Genomic DNA, 25663 nt, shown 5'->3' with positions numbered 1-25663 from the left:
GAGAGGTGGCAAGGATATATAGAAAAGCTGTATGAAAAAAGCTTTAATGATTTGGATATCCATGATGGTGTGACCATTCACCTAGAGCCAGACATCCTGGAGTGTGAAGTCAAGTGGGCCTTAGGAAGAAGCATCACTATGAACAAAGCTCGTGGAGGTGATAGAATTCCAGCTGAGCTATTTCAAATCCTAAAAGATGATGCTGTGAAAGTGCTGCCCTCAATACACCAGCAAATTTGAAAAACTCAGCAGTGGCCACAGGACTGGAAAAGGTTCATTCCAACCCCAAAGAAGGTCAGCGCCAAAGAATGTTCAAACTACTGCCCGCCCAGCTGTGCTCATTTCACATGCTAGCAAGGTAATGCTCGAAATCCTTCAAGCTAGGCTTCAACAGTATGTGAACTGAGAACTTCCAGATGTACAAGCTGGACTTAGAAAAGGCCAAGGAACCAGAGATTAAATCACCAATATCTGTTGGGTCATAGAAAAAGCAAAGGAATTCCAGAGAAATATCTACTTCTGCTTCATTGACTATGCTAAAGCCTTCAACTGTGTGGATTACAACAAACTATGTAAAATTCAAGAGATGGGAATATCAGAACACCTTACCTGCCTCTTGAGAAACCTGTGTGCAGGTTAAGAAGCAACAGTTAGAGCCGGTCATGGAACAATGGACTGGTTCCAAATTGGGAAAGGAGCATATTAAGGCTGTTCAGGTATGATCAAAAGGAGAGGCCATGTGTCCTACCACCTCCTAAAATCCTTTTTGTTGGAATCCGTCTTGACTGAGCAATGCATGTGCCACCAGGAAGGACCATGAGTCAGAATGATTGGCTAGAGACAACCCAGAAACTAATCCCATCACCATAAAACCCAAGACTGTAAGCCATATGGCAGAGCAGTTCTCCTGGGTTCCTTTACCCTCCTGCCCTCTGCCCGGGGACCTTTTTCCAATAAAGTCTCTTGCTTTGTCAGCATGTGTGTCTCCTCAGACAATTCACTTCCATGTGTTATACAAGAGCCCACTTTTGGGCCCTGGAAGGGGTCCCCCTTCCTATAACAGGAACATGTGTGAAATCAGTGTGCGTGGGTGCATGCTAAGTTGTTTCAGTTGGGTCCAACTCTTTGCGACCCTATGGACTGTAGCCTGCCAGGCTCGTCTGTCCATGGAACTCTCCAGGCAATTCACCATGGAATAGGTTACCATGCCCTCCTGCAGGTGATCTACCTGACCCAGAGATCGAAACTATATCTCTTACATCTCCTGCATTGGCAGGTGGATTCTTTACCACTTGTGTCACGCAACAGTCCAGAGGAAATTTCAACGGGAAAATAATTCACTTGAATGTAACTGACAGTCTATCTGGGCTGTGAATGAATTAAGGATGTGAGAGAAGGCTATCAAAATAATGGGTACAGAGGTTTAAACATATTAGATTATCTAGTCTGTATTACTATTCTGGCAATGGAAATACTGAGCCCATGCTTTCCTTACTGGAATAATTAATTAGGCGAACCAATATATACTGAATATTTACTCTGGACTAAGACCTCTCTCTTGAGCTCCAGATTGTACATGATGATTGCCTCTGATATTTCCATTTGGTTCTTTCCAAGCAGTTCACATTTAATGTGTTCAAAACAGAACTCCTGATGTGTTGACCTCTGTCTCAGCTTTCCCAGCTTTCCTCATTGCAATAAGTATATAATCTTCCACCCAGGCTAAGCCGCTGTCACTTGCCTAGACTACAATAGGCTCTCATCCAGTCTGTTTACAAACACTCTTGCCGTTCTTCAAGTCATTTTCCACATAATGTCAGTTTTGTAAAAACAGAAATCTACCTGTTTCTAAATGAATGCCCAGTATCCAACACAGCTCTTAGCACATAAAGTTCAATTAGTATTTGTTGAATAAATGAATGATGAACCAACTAGATGCATTTTTTTCTACCCTCATGGAGCTTAATGCTAGAATTCTGTGTACCATTTTCTATCAAGTATTTTCATATATATGCATATATGTGTGTACACGTATATATGTAAGAGAGAAAGAGAGAAAGACTCACCAAGTCTATTTTCTAAATACTTGAGATAAAGATCCAGTGTTGCTTAAGCACTGCTCTTTATTTTTCTACAGTCTGCTGAAGTTCAAGCTTCATTTTCTGATTATTTAAAATAATAGTTTAGATGACAGTTCCAGGTGGGGAAAAAAGGAAACGGAATAATTCTCCCACATCCCCTTTAACCTCGCCTCCTAACCCCATCATCACTCCCTTGCCTTGCCTCTCATCCTTGAAACATGCTGTGGTAAACAAAAGGCAAGGAGAGATGGAAGAGAAGTAGGGGAAAGAATTTCAGAAATTTACATAGGAAATTTCACTCATAAATGAAAAGAAAATAATTTAATGAGAAAGTAAGACTAGAGTATGCTGCCCTTTTTTGGTCACCATAAAAATAAATAGTGTTAGATGCTCTCTCAAATCTAATTTCTTTACTGCAAGTTTGAACAAATCATTTCCCACTGATTTTCAATCCAACATTTGGAATTAAAAGAGGTTTGGGGAGACCCTTCTATACACTTCTTCTTTTCCAGTAAGTTCTCAGAGTCTCCTGAAATTCTGCTATCCTAGATCTTGATACTGAATGATTCTATTCAGTTATGTCAACAACTATGCCCAAGCTGACCGTGAAGCTTGCCATTTTTGTTGCATCTCCTGCATTGGCAGGTGTATTCTTTACACTAGCATTATCCAGGAAGCCCGAGTCATATAGTCATATAAAGTTCATCTTAATTTCCAAAACATGTTGATTTCTTAGCAAAGCTCCAACTCAGAAGGCTAGTCAGCTACTAGGATAATCACAACACTGAGTGAATATATTGATAGTCTGAGTAAATCAGTATGTTACAAACTATACATCGTTCCAGTTTTTCTAACAATTCTCAAATAAAAAATAAAAAATTAAGGCAGTAAAATGATTAGAAACTTCCTGCTATTATCTGATGCATCTGTAACAGAGATAGAAATGAAATAAAAATGACCAATACCTTAATTCAGTTTGTTTGCCTTTCCACATCTTCGTAAGTGTGGTTATCACATTGTGTCTCTGATTACATTTGGTGTGATTTTGGTAGGCATGCATAGATTACGTACACATTACAGGGGGTATTTTTATAATCCATATCAACAATGGCTAAATTGAGTTTACAAATAGGATTATATTCAATATATCACTAAATGAGGATACAAACTTAATAAGAAACATTTGCATAAAGAATGGCAGTGTTAAACAAATTTAAAAAGTAGCCATGGAGATATACATAGATCCTATGCTTTAAAACCTCAAAGAAATTAAATTGATGTAAAAGAAATAAAACAATAAATTTAAACCTTAGAGATAGTACTTGCTGAATTATCACAAAGTATACAATGCAATAAAACAACAAAAAGGGAAAGGTGTACTTTCCTGTTCATATCATAAGCATGTTTTTATAATAATGCATGCTTCCTGCAGAAGCATCTCAATGGTGCTACGGTAAACGGAAACAGGTAAATTTTTTGAGATATATATTTTTTATGTTATCTACGAGACTGGATAATGCTAATCATATCTTTTTACATTATTGCATAATCGGAATTTAAAAATAAACTTTGCCTTTTCATGATTTCCCTTTTAATGATCTAATGATGGGTGTATATATAGATATATCAATATATATGCTGCTGTTTAATCGCTAAGTCATGTCTGACTCTGAGACCCCATGGACTGTAACCTGCCAGGCTCCTCTGTCTATGGGATTTCCCAGGCAAGAATACTGAAGTGGTTTGCCATTTCCTTCTCCAGGGGATCTTCCCTACATCTGCCTCCTGAGTCTCCTGCATTGCAGGCAGATTCTTTACTGCTGAACCACCAGGGAAGCCTCCATTCATATGTATGTGCTTAGCCACTCAGACATTTCCGACTCTTTGTGACACCATGCACTGTAGCCTGCCAGGCTCCATTGTCCATGGGGATTCTCCAGACAAGAATACTGAAATGAGTTGCCATGCCCTCCTCCAGGGGATCTTCTCAACCCAGGGATCAAACCCAGGTCTCACAAATTGCAGGTGGGTTCTTTACCATCTGAACCATAAGGGAAACCCAAGAATACTGGAGTGGGCAGCCTATCCCTTCTCCAGGGGAATTTACTGACCCAGAAAACGAACTGGGATCTCTTACATTGCAGGCAGATTCTTTACCAGCTGAACTATCAGGGAAGCTCCATTTATATGTATAGACCTTGGTAAAGCTACTTAAAATACGCATGGAACTTTTAGATATCAAACTGATTAGTCACTCAGTCATGTTCGAATCTTTGCGACCCTATGGACTGCAGCACACCAGGCGTCCCTGTCCATCACCAACTCCTGGAGTTTACTCAAACTCATGTCCATCGAGTAAGTGCTACCATCCAACCATCTCATCCTCTGTCAGCCCCTTCTCTTCCAGGCTCTAATCTTTCTCAGCATCAGTGTCTTTTCAAATGAGTCAGTTCTTCTCATCAGGTGGCCAAAGTATTGGAGTTTCAGCAGCAGTCCTTCCAATGAACATTCAGGACTGATTTCCTTTAGGATGGACTGGTTGGATCTCCTTGCAGTCCAAGGGACTCTCAAGAGTCTTCTCCAACATCACAGCTCAAGAGCAGCAATTCTTCAGTAATCAGTTTTCATTACAGTCCAAATCTCACATCCATACGTGACTACTGGAAAAACCATAGCTTTGACTAGACCAACTTTGTTGGCAAAGTAATGGCTCTGCTTTTTAATATGCTGTCTAGGTTGGTCAATACTTTTCTTCCAAGGAGCAAGCATCTTCTAATTTTCATGGCTGCAGTCAATATCTGCAGTGACTTTGGAGCCCAAGAAAATAAAGTCTCTCACTGTTTCCATTGCTTCCCCATCTATTTGTCATGAAGGGATGAGACCAGATGCCATGATCTTAGTTTTCTGAATGTTGAGTTTTAAGCGAACTTATTGACTCTCCTCTTTCACTTTCATCAAGGGGCTCTTGAGTTCACCTTAAATTTCTGCCATAAGGGCAGTGTCATCTGCATATCTGACATTATTGATATTTCTTCTGGCAATCTTGATTGCAGCTTGTGCTTCATCCAGCCCAGCATTTCTCATGATGTACTCTGCCTATAAGTTAAATAAGCAGGGTGACAATATACAGCCTTGACGGACTCCTTTCCCAATTTGGAACCAGTCTGTTGTTCCATGTCCAGTTCTAACTGTTGCTTCTTGACCTGCATACAGATTTCTCAGGAGGCAGGTCAGGTTGTCTGGTATTCCCATCTCTTGAAGAATTTCCCACAGTTTGTTGTGATCCACACAGTCAAAGATTTTGGCATAATCAGTAAAACAGAAATAGATGTTTTTCTGGAACTCTCTTGCTTTTTCAGTGATCCAACAAATGCTGGCAATTTGATCTCTTGCTCGTCTGTCTTTTCTAAATCCATCTTGAACATCTGAAAGTTCATGGTTCACCTACTGTTGAAGCCTAGCTTATAGAATTTTGAGCATTACTTTGCTAGCATGTGAGATGAGTGCAGTTGTGTGGTAGTTTGAACATTCTTTGGCATTGCCTTTTTTTGAGATTGGAATGAAAATTGACCTTTTTCAGTCCCGTGGCCACTGCTGAGTTATCCAAGTTTGCTGGCATATTGAGTGCAGCACTTTCATAGCATTACCTTTTAGGATTTGAAATAGCTCAATGTAATTCCACTATATCCACTAGCTTTGTTCATAGTGATGCTTCCTAAGACCCACCTGATTTCAGACTCCAGGATGTCTGGCTCTAGATGAGTGATCACACCATCATGGTTATCTGGGTCATAAAAATCTTTTTTGTATAGTTCTTCTGTGTATTCTCGCCACTTCTTCTTAATATTTTCTGCTTTTGTTAGGCCTATAGCACTTCTGTCCTTTATTGTGCCCACCTTGGCATGAAATTTTTCCTTGGTATCTCTAATTTTTCCTTGAGATCTCTAGTCTTTCCCATTCTATTGTTTTCCTCTGTTTCTTTGCACTGATCACTGAGGAAGACTCTCATCGCTCCGTGCTATTCTTTGCAACTCTGCATTCAAATAGATATATTTTTCTTTTTCTACTTTGCCTTTAGCTTCTCTTTTCTCAGCTATTTGTGAGGCCTCCTCAGACAACCATTTTGCCATTTTACATTTTTTTCCCTTGGGAATGGTCTTCATCACTGCCTCTTGTATAATGTCACGAACCTCCATCCATAGTTCTTCAGGCACTCTGTCTCAGATCTAGTCCCTTGAATCTGTTTATCACTTCCACTGTATAATCATAAGGGATTTGATTTAGGTCATACCTGAGTGGTCTAGTGGTTTTCCCTGCTTTCTTCAACTTAAGTCTGAATTTGGCAATAAGGAGTTCATGATTTGAGCCACAGTCAGCTCCTGGTTTGTTTTTGCTAACTGTATAGAGCTTCTCCCTTTTTGGCTGCAAAGAATATAATCAATCTGATTTCAGTATTGACTATCTGGTAATGTCCATGTGTAGAGTCTTCTCTTGTGTTGTTGGAAGACAATGTTTGTTATGACCAGTGCGTTCTCTTGGCAAAACTCTGTTAGCCTTTGACCTGCTTCGTTTTGTACTCCAAGGCCAAATTTGCCTGTTACTCCCGGTATCTCTTAACTTCCTACTTTTGCATTCCAGTCCCCTATAATGAAAAGACATCTTTTTTGGGTGTTAGTTCTAGAAGGTCCTGTAGGTCTTTATAGAACTGTTCAACTTCAGTTTCTTCAGCATTACTGGTTGGGGCACAGACTTGGATTACTGTGATCTTGAGTGGTTTGCTTGAAAATGAACAGAGATCGTTCTGTCGTTTTTGAGACTGCATCCAAGTACTGCATTTCAGACTCTTTTGTTGACTTTGAGGGCTACTCCATTTCTTCTAAGAGATTCTTGCCCTCAGTAGTAGATATAATGGTCATCTGAGTTAAATTCACTCATTTCAGTCCATTTTAGTTAGTTGATTCGAAATGTCAATGTTCATTCTTGCCATCTCCTGTTTGACCACTTCCAATTAGCCTTGATTCATGGACCTAACATTCAGGGTTCCTATGCAATATTGCTCTTCACAGCATTGGACTTCACTTCCATCACCAGTCACATCCAGAACTGGGTGTTGTTTTTGCTTTGGCTCCGTCTCTTCATTCTTTCTGGAGTTATTTCTCCACTGATCTCCTGTAGCATATTGGGCACCTACCGACCTGGGGAGTTCATCTGTCAGTGTACTATCCTTTCACCTTTTCATGCTGTTCATGGGGTTCTCAAGGTAAGAAAACTTAAGTGGTTTGCCATTCCCTTCCCCAGTGGATACGTTTTGTCAGAACTCTCCACCGTGACCCGTCCGTCTTGGGTGGCCCTACATGGCATGGCTCATAATTTCATTGAGTTAGACAAGGCTGTGATCCGTGTGAGTAGTTTGGTTAGTTTTCTGTGGTGGTTTTCTTTCTGTCTGCCCTCTGATCCATAAGGATAAGAGGCTTATGGAAGCTTCCTGATGAAAGAGACTGACTGAGGGGTAAGCTGGGTCTTATTCTAATGGGCCATGCTCAGTAAATCTTTAATCTAATTTTCTGTGGATGGACGGGCTGGGTTCCCTCCCTGTTGTTTGACCTGAGGCCAAACTATGGTGGAGGTAATGAAGATAATGGCAGTTCAGTTCAGTTCAGTTGCTCAGTCATGTCCGACTCTTTGCGACCCCATGAATCGCAGCATGCCAGGCCTCTCTGCCCATCACCAACTCCCAGAGTTTATTCAGAGTCATGTCCATCGAGTCAGTGATGCCATCCAGCCATCTCATCCTCAGTCGTCCCCTTCACCTCCTGCTCCCAATCCCTCCCAGCATCAGAGTCTTCTCCAATGAGTCAACTCTTCTCATGAGGTGGCCAAGGTACCAGAGTTTCAGCTTTAGCATCATTCCTTCCAAAGAAATCCCCAGGTTGATCTCCTTTAGAATAGACTGGTTGGATCTCCTTGCAGTCCAAGGAACTCTCAAGAGTCTTCTCCAACACCACAGTTCAAAAGCATCAATTCTTCGGTGCTCAGCCTTCTTCACAGTCCAACTCTCACATCCATACATGACTACTGGAAAAACCATAGCCTTGACTAGATGGACCTTAGTCGGCAAAGTAATGTCTCTGCTTTTGAATATACTATCTAGGTTGGTCATAACTTTTCTTCCAAGGAGTAAGCGTCTTTTAATTTCATGGCTGCAGTCACCACCTGCAGTGATTTTGGAGCCCCCCAAAATAAAGTCTGACACTGTTTCCCCATCTATTTCCCATGGAGTGATGGGACCGGATGCCATGATCGTTTTCTGAATGTTGAGCTTTAAGCCAACTTTTTCACTCTCCTCTTTCACTTTCATCAAGAGGCTTTTTAGTTCCTCTTCACTTTCTGCCATAAAGGTGGTGTCATCTGCATATCTGAGGTTATTGATATTTCTCCCAGCAATCTTGATTCCAGCTTGTGTTTCTTTCAGTCCAGCATTTCTCATGATGTATGCATATAAGTTAAATAAGCAGGGTGACAATATACAGCCTTGACGTACACCTTTTCCTATTTGGAACCAGTCTGTTGCTCCATGTCCAGTTCTAACTGTTGCTTCCTGGCCTGCATACAGATTTCTCAAGAGGCAGGTCAGATGGTCTGGTATTCCCATCTCTTTCAGAATTGTCCACAGTTTATTGTGATCCACACAGTCAAAAGCTTTGGCATAGTCAATAAAGCAGAAATAGATGTTTTTCTGGAACTCTCTTGCTTTTTCCATGATCCAGCAACCTCCTTCAAAAGGTCCCATGCAGGCACTGCTACACTCAGTGCCCCCTAACCTGCAGCAGGCCACCATTGACCTCACCTCTGCTGGAGACTCCGGGACACTCAAGGGCAAGTCTGGGTCAGTCTCTTGTGGGTCACTGCTCCTTTCTCCTGGGTCCTGGTGCATACAAGGTTCTGTTTTTCCCTCCAAGAGTCTGTTTCCTGTGTAAGTTCTGGTGGCTCTGTGGTGGGGTCAACGATGACCTCCTCAAAGAGGGCTTATACCATACCCAGGTCTGCTGCACCCAGAGCCCCTGCCCCTGTGGCAGTCCACTGCTGACCTGTACCTTTGCAGGAGACACTCATACACAGTTCTGGCTCAGTCTCTGTGGGGTCTCTGGGCCCTGGTGGGCACAAGGTTTGTTTGAGCCCTCTGAGCATCTCTGGCGGGTAAGGGGTTTGATTCTAAATGTGATTTTGCCCCTCCAACCATCTTGCTGGGGCTTCTCCTTTGCCCTTGGACGTGGGGTATCTTTTTTGGCAAAATCCAACATTCTCCAGTCAACGGTTGCTCAGCTGCGAGAAGATGAGCACAGGTCCTTTTACTCCACCGTCTGACGCCAGTATACAGAGCTGGGATATTGTCTCCCAAATACGTGCAGCAGATGTAGTCTGTTAAGATCTGAAACGAACCACATTTGTGAGGGCTAACCCAATATTTTTAATATTTTAAAAATCAATAGCTTTCATAAATTCAATTGGAGAAACAAAAACAAAAAATAAAAATGGGATGAGTATGTGAAATTCTAGAGGAGTTTCTAAAATAAAAATCACATTTTTATGTGAAATTTTCCTAAAAAGGTCTAGTGGATATTGACTTTATTTTAGAATACTCATCATGACCCCAGTGATGTTTAGATGGAAATTAGTGGGTGGAATCTCGTGTTGGCCTAAGAATCAGGCACAAGGAGTTCTCATCTAGTCTTTGTCTCAGGCAGTCTGAGCATTCTTCTGGCATTTTTGTGATTTTACTTTCTCTAATACCCGATTATAACTCCAGCTCTCTTCACAGTAGATTTTTAGAATTACCCAGTAATTACTTCATTGACTTGGCTCTACCAAGTTCAGTGTATAACTGACATTATCATGTTCCCATCTTACAGCTCACCAATTGCTATCAGGTTTCCCTTCCTAAATTCTTACACTGAAGTCCCGCTTCCACTATCTCCAAGTATGACTATATTTCTATTTAGAGTCTTTAAAGAGTTAGTTAAATTAAATGAAGTTTATGTGGCTGGATCCTAACCCAGTATGAGCAGTGGACTTACACAAAAGAAGAAATTTGGATAGAGACATTTTGTTGTTTTGTCGCTAAGCTGTGTTTGACTCTTTTCGGGATCCCATGGACTGGGACTATAGCTCACCAGGCTCCTCTGTTCATGGAATTTTCCAGGCAAGAACAGTGGAGCAGGTTGCCATTCCGTTCTCCAAGGATATTCCTGACTCAGAGATCAAACCCATGTCTCCTGCATTGGCAGCAGTTTCCTTACTATTGAGCCACCTGGGAAGCCCATTACAGAGAATGCATGGAGGAAATGGTGTGAAAACACAAGGGGAAGACAGTCATTGACAAGCCCAGGAGAGAGGCCTTAGAAGACAACAATGCTGCTAATATCTTGATCTTCAGCTTCTAGCATCCAGAAGTGTGAGGGAAAAAATTTAATTGTTTAATCCACCCGATCTGTGATTCTTCATTACGGCAGTTCTAGTAAGCTAATACATCAACTCAGAAATATTTGGGGAAGGTCTTCTCTGATGCAAAAAATATGAGAATATTAACCTTTGTTTTATTGCTCGTCTGTAGATGACTCATTCCAACATAAAAGATCTTAAAAAGAAAGGGATGGAAATACAGATATAGATATATTAAGAAGACAAAGTCTTCTATAAATAAGACAATGTCACTGCAAAACAGAAGAAATAGCTATAATAAAGAAGTATTAATAAAAAGAACACTTGGATTTAGCAACAAGCACAGCTTATAAGGGTGATGATGATGGTGTTACTTGTAGAAACATTCATCAATTATCCTCCAGAGAAAGACTATCATTCTTATTCTCATTTTAAAAGGGTCACATCAGGCTGCCCAGTTATATATGTTTTAGTACTATTGATAATGACAATTGCCACAACAAAATAATAGCCATTTATTGAATTCTTGGTATGTGCCAGGTGCTATAATAAAATCTCATATGGCTTATCACCTCTAAGGCTCACAATGACACTATCAATTAGGCAATACTAGAAATCAAGTTCAAAGATGTTGTGCGTGTGTTCTCAGTTGCTCAGTCGTATCCAGCTGTTTGCAACCCCATGGACTGGAGCCCATCAGGCTTCTCCACCTGTGGAATTCTCCAGGCAAGCATACAGGAGTGGGTTGCCATTTCTTACTCCATCAAAGAGGCTATTAATGTCCAAAAGACTCACAATTTGGTTACTCACTAGATAAGTTACAGCTGTTGGGCTAATATTATGGACTGAAGTGTTTTAAAAGGCATCCTGACCCCCTGGCCATCACTGTCTCTAGTGATTGTGAGAATCTTACCAGAAGGCACTTCTGGAGTGAAGGCATCTGTGAGTTTTGACAGCAATTCTTGCCGCTCTCCCTCTAGCTCATCCTTCCCCTCCTGGATGTTCATTGCCCCTTTCCTTTCCACTGGTGCCAGAGCAAGACTGGTCATTTCAACAAGAGGAATTTGGGGGATGTCCTGCAGCCGTCCTTAACTGGGCGGGGCGCTAGAGGTCTCCTTTGAGGTCTTCTGTGCTCGGCTTTGTGCTCTGGGGCTTTGCACTGGCCTCAGCTTTGAGGTGGCCTCTGGTAATTCCGAGTTTGGTAGAGCATGTTTTGCAGTTGCTGGACCTCGGTGGCTTCCGTTAACCACAGTGGACCTAGGAAGTGTTTCATGCTGTGAACCATCCTCAGTGGAACCCTTGATCTGGGAAGAATCTCCTCCCCTTTTCTGAAATCTTTCATCACCCTTTCGATGGTCACCCTTGGCAATCACATTTTGCCAGGAAAAAGATGAAGGATGGAGGGGCTGCAACATTGCCTGGGTAAAGAACATTTTATTTATGAAGAAATTAACATTTTTCTTACTTTTTCATTATGTGTTAAATTTCAAAATTTCAATAGGAAATTTTAATGCAATATTTTCTTTTTTGTCTCTACATTATTAGTGATTTTATTTTATGCTACTGATTCAATGTCACCCGAAAACTGTCTACAGTTAGAAAGTTTAGATTCTAGAAAGATCACAGGGAATAATCATAAGGAATTTTGGAAAACTCTAGGTTCTGAAAGTTCAAGTTCTAAAATATCAAAGGAATATCTGAAAATGTCATGATATATTGGATTGATAGATAAAAATATTACAATAAAAAGTTCATAATGATCTACTTAGGTTTCAAAATAAGCCATAGGTATACAATCTAGGGAATGTGCAGCCTATAAAGCGCAGGTCTCTAAGTGTGGTCCACAGACTCCTGGAGGTCCCTGAGACTCTTTCTATAGCATAGGGAACTATATTCAATATCTTGTAATAACCTTTATGGAAAAGAATCTGAAAAGGAATATATGTATTTATGTATAACTGAATCACTTTGTTGTATACTTGAAATGAACACAACATTGTATATCAACTATACTCCAATAAAAAAGAAAAAAAGAATATCCTTGAACGTGTAGCAAAAATTCTTGTTTTTCTCAGTAACATGTCTCCTTAATATTGTATGTGATGAAATGTGATGTATGCATAAAACATTTCTGATGTTTACTGAAATATAAAAATTGTCTCTTATGCAAAAGAATTAGGCTTTGGTATTTGGCACACATCCTTTTCAAAAATGAATGAAGTGGGACTATTACAGTAAGGAAAACAATGCTCTCTGAGGACAGTTTTAAGAGCTGAGCTTTTAAGCAAACATTAGAATTTTGGAAAACTTTCATTCACTAACATGAGCTTGACTCCATTCCAATCCCTAAAGACTTTTCTGACAAGATTCATGATAATATTAATGAATATGATTTTAAAAATCTTTCATAATGAAATGGATGAGCATTAGGAAGTTCAGCATAGCTTGGTAAGTTTCCAACTGACCAATGCATGATGGTACAAAATCATGGCTAGATAGAAGATTCATTCAAAAAGCACAACAGAATATTATGTCTTAATGAAACAGAGTGTAAAAGACATGTGGTTTAAGATTCAATATTGCAACCATTCTCTTATGAAACAATCATTTATTATGTTTTGATCTGGTATCAAGGAAGATCTCCAATTATCTTAAAAGGCTACTAAAATGCTTCTTTCTTTTTCATCTGCAAATCTGTGTGAGGCCAGATTTCTTCACATACTTCAGCCAAAACATCTTGCAACAGACTGAATACTGAAGCAGGAAAAATTCAGCTGTCTTTGTGAAGCCAGACATTAAATAGATTTGTAAAAAAACATAAAACAATGCCAGTCTTCTAATTAAATACATATTTAAGAATATATGGGCTTCCCTGGTGGCTCAGATGGTAATGAATCCACCTGCAATGCAGGAGACCTGGGTTCAATTCCTGGGTTGGGAAGATCCCCTGGAGGAGGGCATGGCTACCCACTCCAGTATTCTTGCCTGGAGAATTCCATGGACAGGGGAGCCTGGTGGACTATAGTCCATGGGGTTGCAAAGAGTCAGACACGACTGAACAACTAACACACACACAAACACAAGAATATATAATTACTGTTTAAAACATTACATTATATAATAGGCTTATTATTTTCATTTTCAAATTAGTTAAACTTATTTTAAAACCATTTTACTTATCAGTCTTAATTCTGATTAGGGTAGATAGCAATAGATATAACCCACAAAAGCTCTCTAGGACCCTCAAAAAATTGTAAAAATCTAAAAGGGGTGCTGAGACTAAAGTTTTAAGAATCAATGCTATAAAGTACCTCTCTGCCCCAAGTCTACTGTTAGTAAATGGTACCCATGCTGTTCTCTCCCAATGGCACCACCTTCAGAAAAGTGGAAGATATCATCTGACTGATGAAAGGGGGAGTTGATTAGGGTATGGAGAAAAGTGGGAAAGGGAGGAGGCTGATCAGAGTGAGGCGCAAGAGCCTCAGGCTGCAGCCCACCCTCAGCCCAAGGATTCTAGGTCAGACCTCCAGACGGTCCAGATGGCTAGTGTCTCCCACATTCTCTACCTGTAGATCCTGTCCCATTAGCTGCCGCTTGGTCCACAGACTGTCCCGATTGATTGTGAGTTCGTAAATCTTTGTATCATACCTGCAACTTTTTTCTTCCTAGTAGGCGTATATGGCTTGCAACTTGTCTTTGTATCGGTTTAACTGCTTTTTAAGGAGCCTGCAAAAAGGACAGGTCTGAGTGACTTGGAAGGGCAAGACCAGTATAGCAAGACGCAATAGCCCTAGGGAAATGTACTCCAGGTCCTCTCTGTGGGAGAAGGAGCTGGAGAAGCCTGGACTTGACTAATAACACCTAACATTCATTAGTCCTGCTTTAACCTGTTCACCCTGTCCAGCTGTTTCTCATGTCTACTGTACACACAATTCTCCCAAGAATTTCAGTGTTTTTAGAGGTGTTTTCAGAAACTCATCATGCTTGTTATGGACTACTTTGACAGCATACCTTCAGCAGCTCCTTAAATGTGAATACTGACTTTATTCATCACCCTTCTGTCCATAAATACTCCATTTGAATGACGGCATGCATGTCATGGCTAAATACCTAACATCTGACTAAGACCACAAGGGAGGGAACAATCATGCAATCATGAATTCTGGGTCTGTCTTGGCTTCTGATGCTAAGCCTAGCCTAGTTGTTCATTGGTTTCAGAATGAATCAAGTAGTCAGAGTAATTCTTTCATAATATGAGGGAGGTCATGTTACTCCCCTGCTCAAAGTCCTCCAAGTGTTTCCCCCTCTTTATTTATAATAAACCGAAGTCCTTACAGAGGCAGACGAAACTTGATAAGATGGCCAGGATTTCCCTTCCTTCCTGACCTCATCTCTAATTTCTCCTGCTCACTGACTGTCCTTCAGTCATACAGAGCTCTTGGCAACTGCTTGACCTCCCCTCAGAGTTGGCTCTTTTGGGCCCCTCTGTCTGGAATCCTCCTTCCCCTAGGTTTTTGCTCATCTCATCATCTTTAAGCCTCCACTCACCATCATACCCTCAGTGAGGCTCTCCCTCACTGCTCTACTTGAAACTGCAAACCAGAACCCCCAACCTCACCTCCATCATCTCCCATCTCCTTCCCCAGTCCTTCCCATCTCCTTGAGTCCGTGGATTTTTGCCACATCTAATTGTTACAGAACATGACACAATCCTAGATTTTGACTTAGTCTCGAGCCTTCAGACTTCTGGATAGTCACTTTTATGACACACTACCTGCTTTACTTGTTACTTCACTCATATTTTGCTTATTCTGTTACTTAATAATTACTTATTGTGTCTTTATTCTGGTAACTTTTTTTTCTATTTCATTTCTTGTCATATCCCCAAACCCAGGCCTAAAACAGTTCCTGTTACACGGTATGTATACAACTAAAATTGGCTTTTTAAAGTACTGTCTTATTCTTTGACCAGTACTGTTCTATTTGTGGAATTTGTGGAAATTGGCTCCCTGGTAGGAAACAAAACAAACATTTTCAATGTTAGAGCCTTTGACATTTTTAATTGCCACGGATATTGGAGAGGTCTTGGAATTTAGCTGGGGTTCATATCCAAAGCAGGCATCTCTAAAAGATGGCTCTCAAACTTCCAGATGGCCACACAGGTGGGACAAGAGTCTGACTTTAAAATTTTTGATTGTAATTAGAATTTCAAGTACATCTTTATGATGGACTTTTCAGAAAAGAGTCAGCTGAGAGATTTTATATAGCAGACAGCAAAGAAACATTCTCCAAAAGCTTCTCTAGACAGTATTTTCCATATGTAGAGTGTTGTGCTTGTTATGACCAGTAATGACATCCGTTTTTTCCTGTATTGCCCATCACTGCCATCCCCTTCCTCCTTTCTGGCCCATCCACCATGTTTGAACAGCTCATAGACACACATTCTCATCTTTGACAATCCAGGTGAAAGCAGGGAAAGCCTGCATTTCTTTTCGGACTCTGTTTTTTTTTTTTTTTTTAAATTGGGCTTCCCTGGTGTCTCAGTGGGTAACGCATCTGCCTCCAATGCAGGAGACCCGGGTTCGATCCCTGAGTTGGGAAGATCCCCTGGAGAAAGAAATGGCAACCCACTCCAGTACTCTTGCCTGGAAAATCCCATGGACTGAGAAGCCTGGTAGGCTACAGTCAGTGGGGTCACAAAGAGTTGGACACGACTGAGCGACTTCACTTCAATGGAGAAATTATCATAGTTTCTGGTGAACATAATTTACCTAGTGCCCATATTTCTGGCCAAATATTCACTGCTAAATGGTTCAGATTATTTGAGAAATAATTCCTTTCAAACGATCTGAAATCAGTCTTTATAAATTAGATCTTTATATGTAGTTCTGCTTTCTGAAGTTAAGGAGCTTGAATCTCCCATGTAGGAGGCCTTCGAACGGAACGCAAATATTCACAAGGCAAATTAATCATGTACAGAGTAGTGATAGTTACTTTCCTTGATCAGCACCTAGTAGAGAGTAACAAATAGATAGCTAGTAATTGAATGATACTCTTTCTTGTAATGTAGCCTGAGACTACATTGCTTTTTAAATAATCAGTGACACAATGTCGGCTGTTATTAAACTTACAGTTGACTCTATTATCTCAGGCCTTTCCACACTATTTACTGTGAACCTGGGCCTATAATTATAGGATTTACATTTAATCTTATAAAATTTAGTCTTTATTAATCGCCCCATTATTCCAGACTGCAGCATCTTAGACATTTAAGACTATTTTGACTTATTATTTATGCCTTTTCTATCATGTCACACACATTTGTGAAGTACGCTCTCTACTATTTTATCCAAATCTTTGATGAACACAGTGGTGTACACAGGAACAAAGATAAAGCCTTCACATAGATTTTACTCATTAGTTAAGTTCACACTTGTATCCTTTGTGTTGATAAATACTTTACTAGGAGACGAAAGGTGTATTTAGTGGGCATGAACTATATAAAATGGAATCATTTAGTTTAAAACAATAGCTTGAGATACTCTTATTGTGTTTCAAAGGACAAATCATTCCTTGCATTTCTGTATCCTGTTGTCATTCTTTAAGACAGAATTCTTGGTTCAGTTATTTTAAGAACTAAATTTCAAAGTTACCTTTTTAGTTCTACATTTTGTGTTTCAAAAACGCCTTTTTATTTCTATACTATTTTCCTTAAGTTTATGTCTAATTTACTTTCTGTATCTTCCAGATGTTAAAGCTGGATTTAGAAAAGGCAGAGGAACCAGAGATCAAATTGCCAACATCCGTTGGATCATTGAAAAAGCAAGAGAGTTCCAGAAAAACATCTACTTCTGCTTTATTGACTATGCCAAAGCCTTTGACTGTGTGGATCACAATAAACTGTGGAAAATTCTTCAAGAGATGGGAATACCAGACCACCTGACCTGCCTCCTGAAAAATCTGTATGCAGGTCAAGAAGCAACAGTTAGAATTGGACATGGAACAACTGATTGGTTCCACATTGGGAAAGGAGTATGTCAAGGCTGCATATTGTCACCCTGCTTATTTAACTTATATACAGAGTACATCATGAGAAATGCCAGGCTGGATAAAGCACAAGCTGGAATCAAGATTGCTGGGAGAAATATCAATAATGTCAGATATGCAGATGACACCACCCTTATGACAGAAAGTGAAGAAGAACTAAAGAGCCTCTTGATGAAAGTGAGAGTGAAAAAGGTAGTTTAAAACTCAACATTCAGAAAACAAAGATCATGGCATCTGGTCCCATCACTTCATGGCAAATAGATGGGGAAGCAATGGAAACAGTGAGAGACTTTATTTTCTTGGGCTCCAGAATCACTGCAGATGGTGACTGCAGCCATGAAATTAAAAGACACTTGCTCCTCGGAAGAAAAGCTGTAACCCACCTAGATAGCATATTAAAAAGCAGAGACATTACTTTGCCAACAAAGGTCCACCTAGTCAAAACTATGGTTTTTCCAGCAGTCATGTATGGATGTGAGAGTTGGACTGTAAAGAAAGCTGAGCACTGAAGAATTTATGCTTTTGAGCTGCAATGTTGGAGAAGACTCTTGAGAGTCCATTGGATTGCAAGGAGATCCAACCAGTCCATCCTAAAGGAAATCAGTTCTCAGTGTTCATTGGAAGGACTGATGCTGAAACTGAAATTCCAATATTTTGGCCACCTGATGAGAAGAACTGATTCATTTGAAAAGACCCTGATGCTGAGAAAAATTGGAGGCAGGAGAAGGGGACAACAGAGGATGAGATGGCATCACTGACTCGATGGACATGAGTTTGAGCAAGCTCTAGGAGTTGGTGATGGACAAGGATGTCTGGCATGCTGCAGTCCATGGGGTCGCAAAGAGTCAGACATGATTGAGCGACTGAACTGAACTGAACTGACATCACGAAAAAGATAAAAAAGATCAACTTTGTTTTTAACATTAAATTATTTTTTAAAGTGTTGTTAAGCTTCTTTTAATGAATTATTATAGAATTTTTAAATGTTCCTTATCTATCATATTTTTATATTATGAAGCATATCTCATTATGTATATATGGGTATATATATGATGAAGCTATATTAAATGCTCAATGGATTTATTGACAGCATTTTATTTTAATACATATTTATTAGCATATATTTATACATCAGTTTACTGAGCATCTACTAGATACTAAGTATTGTGCCTGCAAACAAAGATCTTCCCTCAGGGGTCCTTCCTATTGAGGGCCAGGAATTCTGTCTTCTAAAGGAATGACAACAGGATACAGGGACTCCAAGAATGATCTGCCTTTGAGACACACTAAGATGGTAAACAGTTTCCAACCAACCTAATAAATCTTCGAGAAAGATGCTGCTAGAGAAGGGATACTGATTTCTATAGAAGCAGGTAAGACACACAAGAGACACACAGAATACCTCTCTGAAAATGCTTAAGCAAATTTCAAGGAATAAAAGAAATTAAAACCTAAAACTTAATCTAACTATCCGAGTGGTTTTTGTTATGCTTAACCACTCAAATCTCCCCGTTACTTTCATATGGAATCACAGGATTTCTCCATTTAAGGACTGTTTCCAGATTAGAAGCAATGCACTAAAAACTTTGCAAAATTTTTTTCTATAAAAGCAAAGTGTAATGCTACTGATGTGTCTCTGCTGTTAGTATTTGTCCACATACATGTGATTCCTACCTTCTGTCTCTATGGAGAGCATTAATGGATTTGTGGGTACTCCACAGTTCATTCCTAATGCTGAGTATGGTCTAGAGAAGCAAGAAATAAAGAAAATAAGTCTTTGATTTGAATTTAATCCATATTCCTAAAAATTCATAATAACATGATAATGATATTTCAAAATTTTTCTTTTTCAAAAAGTGGCGAGTGTTTGTATGCTCAAAGCGCAACCACATTATCTCAGTTTTACATGAGGCACTTTTCTTTAAAGATATACAAACATGAGTAAAATTTTTAGGTTTTAAAAATAAGTCACAATAGTCTTTTGCCTGAGTTTCGTTGCTGCCCAGAATATCTTCCCCAAAGGCATCTGCAAAAAGCAGCTGGATTATTTTATTTCTCTTGGCTCAAGAAATCTTTCACTTGTACCTCCTACTGAAAGTTTCTTATCTTTCCATTTCATGTGCACTGAGATTCATCATTTCTCTTTGCATTCACTGAGTCTCTTTGAGTTAATAATCATCGGCTCAGTTCTCATACAGAATTTTCTCACCAAACTAAGTTGCTTCCTGAACTGCACCCTAAGAGCAAGTCCTGACCTGACCCAGCCTGGCCCAGGCCCCTGGGGCACCATGTACCAGTCAACAGGTCTGGATGGGAGATTAGATTTCATTATTCTACATTGATAGGCAGCTATACTCTGTGACCTTCTCTCCTCCCTATAAATAATCTGAAGAGGGACTGGGCACCTGGGGAATGTTCTTCCATAGAACAAGAGAAAGAGGGTGGGGCAGGGGAAAAAAGTGAGCTACAGACTTGAAGTCACATTCTCTGGTTGGGTACTGGCTCTCTGTGGCCCTTCTGAGTGACTCGTGCCTATGTACCTTTTCATTCAAATATTCAAACAATTTCTACATGCCTAGCATAGGTCACAGTGAATCAGTGAAATCTACATAATTAATATCAATGTTATCATATGATGCGTACCGTTCTGCAACTGAGAAGCATTAAAGGTTAGCACATATTGTATGTATCGTGGTATATCCAGAGAACAGGTATCATGACTTATTTCATCATTTGCAATAGAAGGATATTAGGCTGTTTCCAGCTTTCCAGAATTAATAAGCAGTATTGCAGTGAACAAAGCAGTTCATATCTTCTTGTGCATATATGTGCAAGTTCAAGGTTTTAAGTTTTTTTCCCCCAGATTCTAAGTTTAATAGATAATAGCCATTTGTCCCCTTTGGGCACACACACACACATATGAATATTTGAATAGTTGTATGTGTAGTATAAAGTCTGAAAGATATACACCAAATTGATAACCTTTAGAAAACTAGGGACCAGATTTGGGCAGGGAATTATGGCTGAAAAGGACTTTACCCTTATCTGTAATATTTTAACTGTTTTAAAATATAAGGCAAACAGATTCAAGTCTTATTTGTATAATTTTAAATGTTTTCAGGGCAGGAATAGAGGTGCAGATGTAGAGAATGGGATGTGTGGACACAGTCGGGTAGTGGGCGAGATGAATTGGGAGAGTAAGATTGATACATACACACTGAAAAGTGAAAGTGTTAGTGTTCAGTCACGTCAGACTCTCTGCGACCCTATGGACTGTAGTCCACCAGGCTTCTCTGTCCATGGAATTCTCCAGACAAAAATACTGGAGTGGGTTGCCATTCCCTTCTCCAGATATCTACACTACCATGTATAAAACAGATAGCTAGTGAGAAGTGCTGTATAGCACAGAGAGCTCAGCTCAGTGCTCTGAGATGACCTGGAGGGGTAAGATGGGGGCAGGGGTGGGAGGGAGGCTTTAGAGGGAGGAGATTTATGTATACATATAACTGATTTACTCCATTGTACAGCAGAAAGAAACAAAACATTGTAAAGCAATTATGCTCCAATTAAAAAAAGATAAAAATTTATAAAGTGAAACATACTGCTTTGTGAAAATGACTTTTCTTCCTCTTTTATTCAAAGCAGAAAGTGGAGCTCTCTGCAGGCACTCCAGCCAGCCTTGTTGGGTGTGCAGTGAGGTAGTCTGAGGGGCTCGGCTGCCTGAGCTGCTGATGAAAACACGCACAGACCTGAAAGACCATCACCCAGAGGCAGCTGCACAGCCCATTCCTGGGTGGTCACAAGGCTTACTCTCCACTCTCACTTCTACTGCAATATGGGAACTCTAATTTCTCTTTGATTGAAAAACATCAGAGATGATCATATTTTGAAGACCTTCCTTAGGGTCTGACTGTACTGATTACGATGATGAAAGGAACGCCTACAAGTGGAGTTACACATGGGAAGGCAAATCAACAACTGATTGAAAACATGATAAAGTAGTTGCAGAATGTACGCGTAAAAAAAACAGGAAGCATTTCTAATCCCTTTGATGAAAAATATTTCACTGGGATTTTGCTTTTTTAAGTTTCCTCTCTCTTATGTTTCTTTTACTTTCCTTCTCAACTCTTCCCTTTGAAAATTGCTGAACATTTTATGTACAGATGAACTAATTTCCCCCCTTCCCCGACTTTTAAATTATAATACATAGAATCTTAGAATACTGAGTTGTCAAATTAAGGAATTGTGGGCAGAGGAAAGCTTTGTCTGTATGTAAGCTTTATTTTGAAGTTTTGGGAGGAGACTTATTATCTATGGACCATGGAGTAATTTAAAGATATCAAAATTGAATAGGCAGAGTCCTCTCAAAGTTAAACTTTATCTACTAAGGCAGTGAACAAGACAGTTGTACATCAGAGGTAGCATGTGTTGGGGTTGGAACTGCACACTATTTAGGGGGCAACAGGTAAGAGAAAATTCATGTTCCTCAGCTACATGTAAATGAGGATAGGTTTGTATCTCCTTAAGGATGTCACTATGCAGTCTTCTAAAAATGCTGCAAATGGGCAATACAAATTATACTGTAATTAACTGCATGTACCACTGTTGCCATTAATTCATAGTTCTTAATGGATAGAAAAGTTATGATGTACTTGATCCTGTGAACATCAGATTAACCTGATCTGTTATCTTCAGGAAAAGCTATGCAATTAAGTGCATTATATAGGCCAAAGACAGATACGCAATTTTGCATTTTGGGAGCATTACAAGTTTTCCTAACATATTTAGTTTGATCCTTCCGATACAAATGCCACTTCATTCTCTTGGGGTAAAAGCTGAGAATATTTGAGTTGAATTAAAAGAAATTTGAAGATTTAAAAAATGAATGAAATGATAAGTTTAAAATATCTTTCTTAATTAAAATTGAAAATGGTGAAGCAGATAATTTTTTCAAGAAAATTAAATTATCAAAGTTAACTGAAGAAAGCATGAAGAAGTATGAAGAGATTATTAAACTTGAAGAAACAGAAAAATTTATCTAAATATTATAAAGATTCCAAAGTCCTAGGGTTTTGTTGAACTGTGTCTGTTTAATTCTTGAACTGTGAACTGAAAATTTTATCTAATTATAAAGGTTCTCATGTCCTAAGCTTTTATTCTTGAACCTGGTCTAAAGAAATAAATGGTCCTTATGTTAGATAAATTGTTAAGATGAATAATAACTAGTTGCTTATGTGTAGCTACCAAGTCTCAAATGCTCAAAACCAACAAAAATCATAGTGAGAGAGAAAGAGAGACTATTCTGATTCATAAATAATGCAATTCTAAATAAAAAATGAGCAAATAAAATCTAAAGTTTAGTTAGAGAATAACTCACTATAAACAAGTTTAGCTTTTAGTCCCCACAATCCCAGGAATATTTACTATCAGGGATGTTATTAGTGCAATGCTTCCAAGAAGAGAAAACATGGGATATAAAACAAATAAATTCAAAATCAATTCTGACTGCATACCCCCAAAAAGCTTCTTAAAAAAGAAAAAGAAAGTGACTTTCCCCATACCAGAAAGCATCTCAAACAGACAACTAACACCATAGTATTTAATGAAGAAATACGAGAAAAATGCCCAATTAAAGCTGACCCAATTTAAGATACAAGCCTCATCATCTCTTGCATTACTCAATTTTGTTGTAAAAGATCTAGAGCCTCTCAGGAATGAAGACATGAAAGAGAAATGAGAGGTTTAGATACTAGAAAGAAAGAGACTGAAACAAACCTTTTGATTGCCTACCTAGAATCAAGAGGTTCAAGCTAAACCAATATTTGAAATTACCAAACGTTTAGAAAGGCTTTTCTTTACAAGATAACGATTCAGAAATCCATAACCATCATCAATCTAATTACAAAAAAGGTAAAATTAGAAAAAACCTTTATTCACAATAGCAACAAATATGTGATACCCAGGGTGTCCCCAGTGAGAAACACAGAATGATAAGAAGTAAGCTACATATAACCTTTTACTGAGGAGCTAGAAAAAGAGCTGAAAAAAGTAGAGACCTAAACACCACAAAGATGACAGATATTCCCAAAACAATATATAGGTTTAATGCAAATCTAAATGAAATACTAACAGACTAATTTGGCAACTTACAAATGATTTTAAAGTTTTCCTAAAAGAATAATTGTAAATAACAGTCCTGACTCAATGGACATGAGTTTGAGCAGGCTCCGAGAGATGGTGAAGGACGGGGAAGCCTGGCGTGCTGCAGTCCACGGGGTTGGAAAGAGTCAGATACGACTGAGCGACTGAACAACAGCCACACTTTTAAAATAAGAGCGATGCTATCAAGATGGTGGGAAAGGAAGCCCTGGATTTCCTTCCCACCAAGATACAATGATTGAACAACAATACAAGAACAATTCAGCTTCTGCCTGGAGAAGAAACGAAAGGTCTGGACCACAGTCCACTATTCTGATTTTTTCTGTCTAACACAGTGGCTTCTGTCTAACCTGTCTCATCACACTCTAGATGCTTTCAGTTCAGTCGTTCAGTCCTGTCTGACTCTTTGCAACCCCATGGACTGCAGCATGCCAGGCCTCCCTGTCCATCACCAACTCCCAGAGTTTACTCAAACACATGTCCACCGAATTAGTGATACCATCCAACCACCTCATCCTCTGTCGTCCCCTTATCCTCCCATCTTCAATCTTTTCCAGCATCAGGGTCTTTTCCAGTGAGTCAGTTCTTCTCAGCAGGTGGTCAAAGCACTGGAGTTTCCGCTTTAGCATCAGTCCTTCCAGTGGGTATTCAGGACTGATTTCCTTTAGGATGGACTGGTTGGATCTCTTGCAGTCCAAGGGACTCTCAATAGTCTTCTCCAACACCACAGTTCAAAAGCATCAATTCTTCAGTGCTCAGCTTTCTTTGTTACAGTCCACCTCTCAGATCCATATATGACTACTGGAAAAACCATAGCTTTACTAAATTGACCTTTGTTGACAAAGTAATGTTTCTGCTTTTTAATAAGCTGTCTAGGTTGTTCATAATTTTCCTTCCAAGGAGTGAAAGTGAAAGTGAAGTCGCTCAGTCGTGTCCGATTCTTTGTGACCCTGTGGACTGTGGCCCACCAGGCTCCTCTGTCCATGGGATTCTCCGGGTAAGAATACTGGAGTGGGTTGCCATTTCCTTTTCCAGAGGATCTTCCTGACCCAGGGATCGAACCCAGGTCTCCCACATTGCAGGCAGACGCTTTAACCTCTGAGCCACCAGGGAAGCAGAGCATCTTTAATTTCATGGCTGCAGTTACCATCTGCAGTGATTTTGGAGCCCCAAAAGATAAAGTCAGCCACTGTTTCCACTGTTTCCCCATCTATTTGCCATGAAGTGATGGGACCAGGTGCCATGATCTTCATTTTCTGAATGTTGAGTTTTAAGCCACCTTTTTCACTCTCCTCTTTCACTTTCATCAAGGGGCTCTTGAGTTTGCCTTCACTTTCTGCCATAAGGGTGGTATCATCTGCACATCTGAGATTTTTGATATTTCTCCCGGCAATCTTCAATTCAGCTTGTGCTTCATCCAGTTCAGCATTTCTCTTGATGTACTCTGCATATAAGTTAAATAAGCAGGGCGACAATATACAGCCTTGACTTACTCCTTTCCCAATTTGGAACCAGTCTGTTGTTCCATGTCCAGTTCTAACTGTTGCTTCTTGACCTGCATACAGATTTCTCAGGAGGCAGGTCAGGTGGTCTGGTATTCCCATCTCTTTCAGAATTTTCCACAGTTTGTTGTGATCCACACAGTCAAAGATTTTGGCATAGTCAATAAAGCAGAAGTAGATGTTTTTCTGGAACTCTCTTGCTTTTTCAGTGATCCAGCGGATGTTGGCAATTTGATCTTTGGTTCCTCTGCCTTTTCTAAATCCAGCTTGAACATCTGAAAGTTCATGGTTCACCTACCGTTGAAGCCTGGTTTGTAGAATTTTGAGCATTACTTTACTGGCATGTGAGATGAGTGCAATTGTGTAGTAGTTTGAGCATTCTTTGGCTTTGCCTTTCTTTGGGATTGGAATGAAAACTGATCTTTTCCAGTCCTG

At 39.7% G+C, this 25663-nt stretch overlaps 1 protein-coding gene across 1 annotated transcript in view; it reads right to left on the bottom strand.

The window, feature by feature from the left end:
• The window catches only part of DYTN (dystrotelin), a 58732-nt gene that overhangs the window by 2594 nt on the left and 30475 nt on the right, over positions 1-25663 (bottom strand). Inside the window, 2 exon segments of the mRNA XM_018066539.1 lie at positions 11434-11938; positions 14087-14246. Of these exon segments, the coding sequence (XP_017922028.1) occupies positions 11434-11938; positions 14087-14246 (665 nt within the window).

This window comes from Capra hircus, chromosome 2, assembly GCF_001704415.2.
Source record: "Capra hircus breed San Clemente chromosome 2, ASM170441v1, whole genome shotgun sequence".
Lineage (NCBI taxonomy): Eukaryota > Metazoa > Chordata > Mammalia > Artiodactyla > Bovidae > Capra > Capra hircus.
This window is presented reverse-complemented; position numbering and strand designations above follow the sequence as displayed.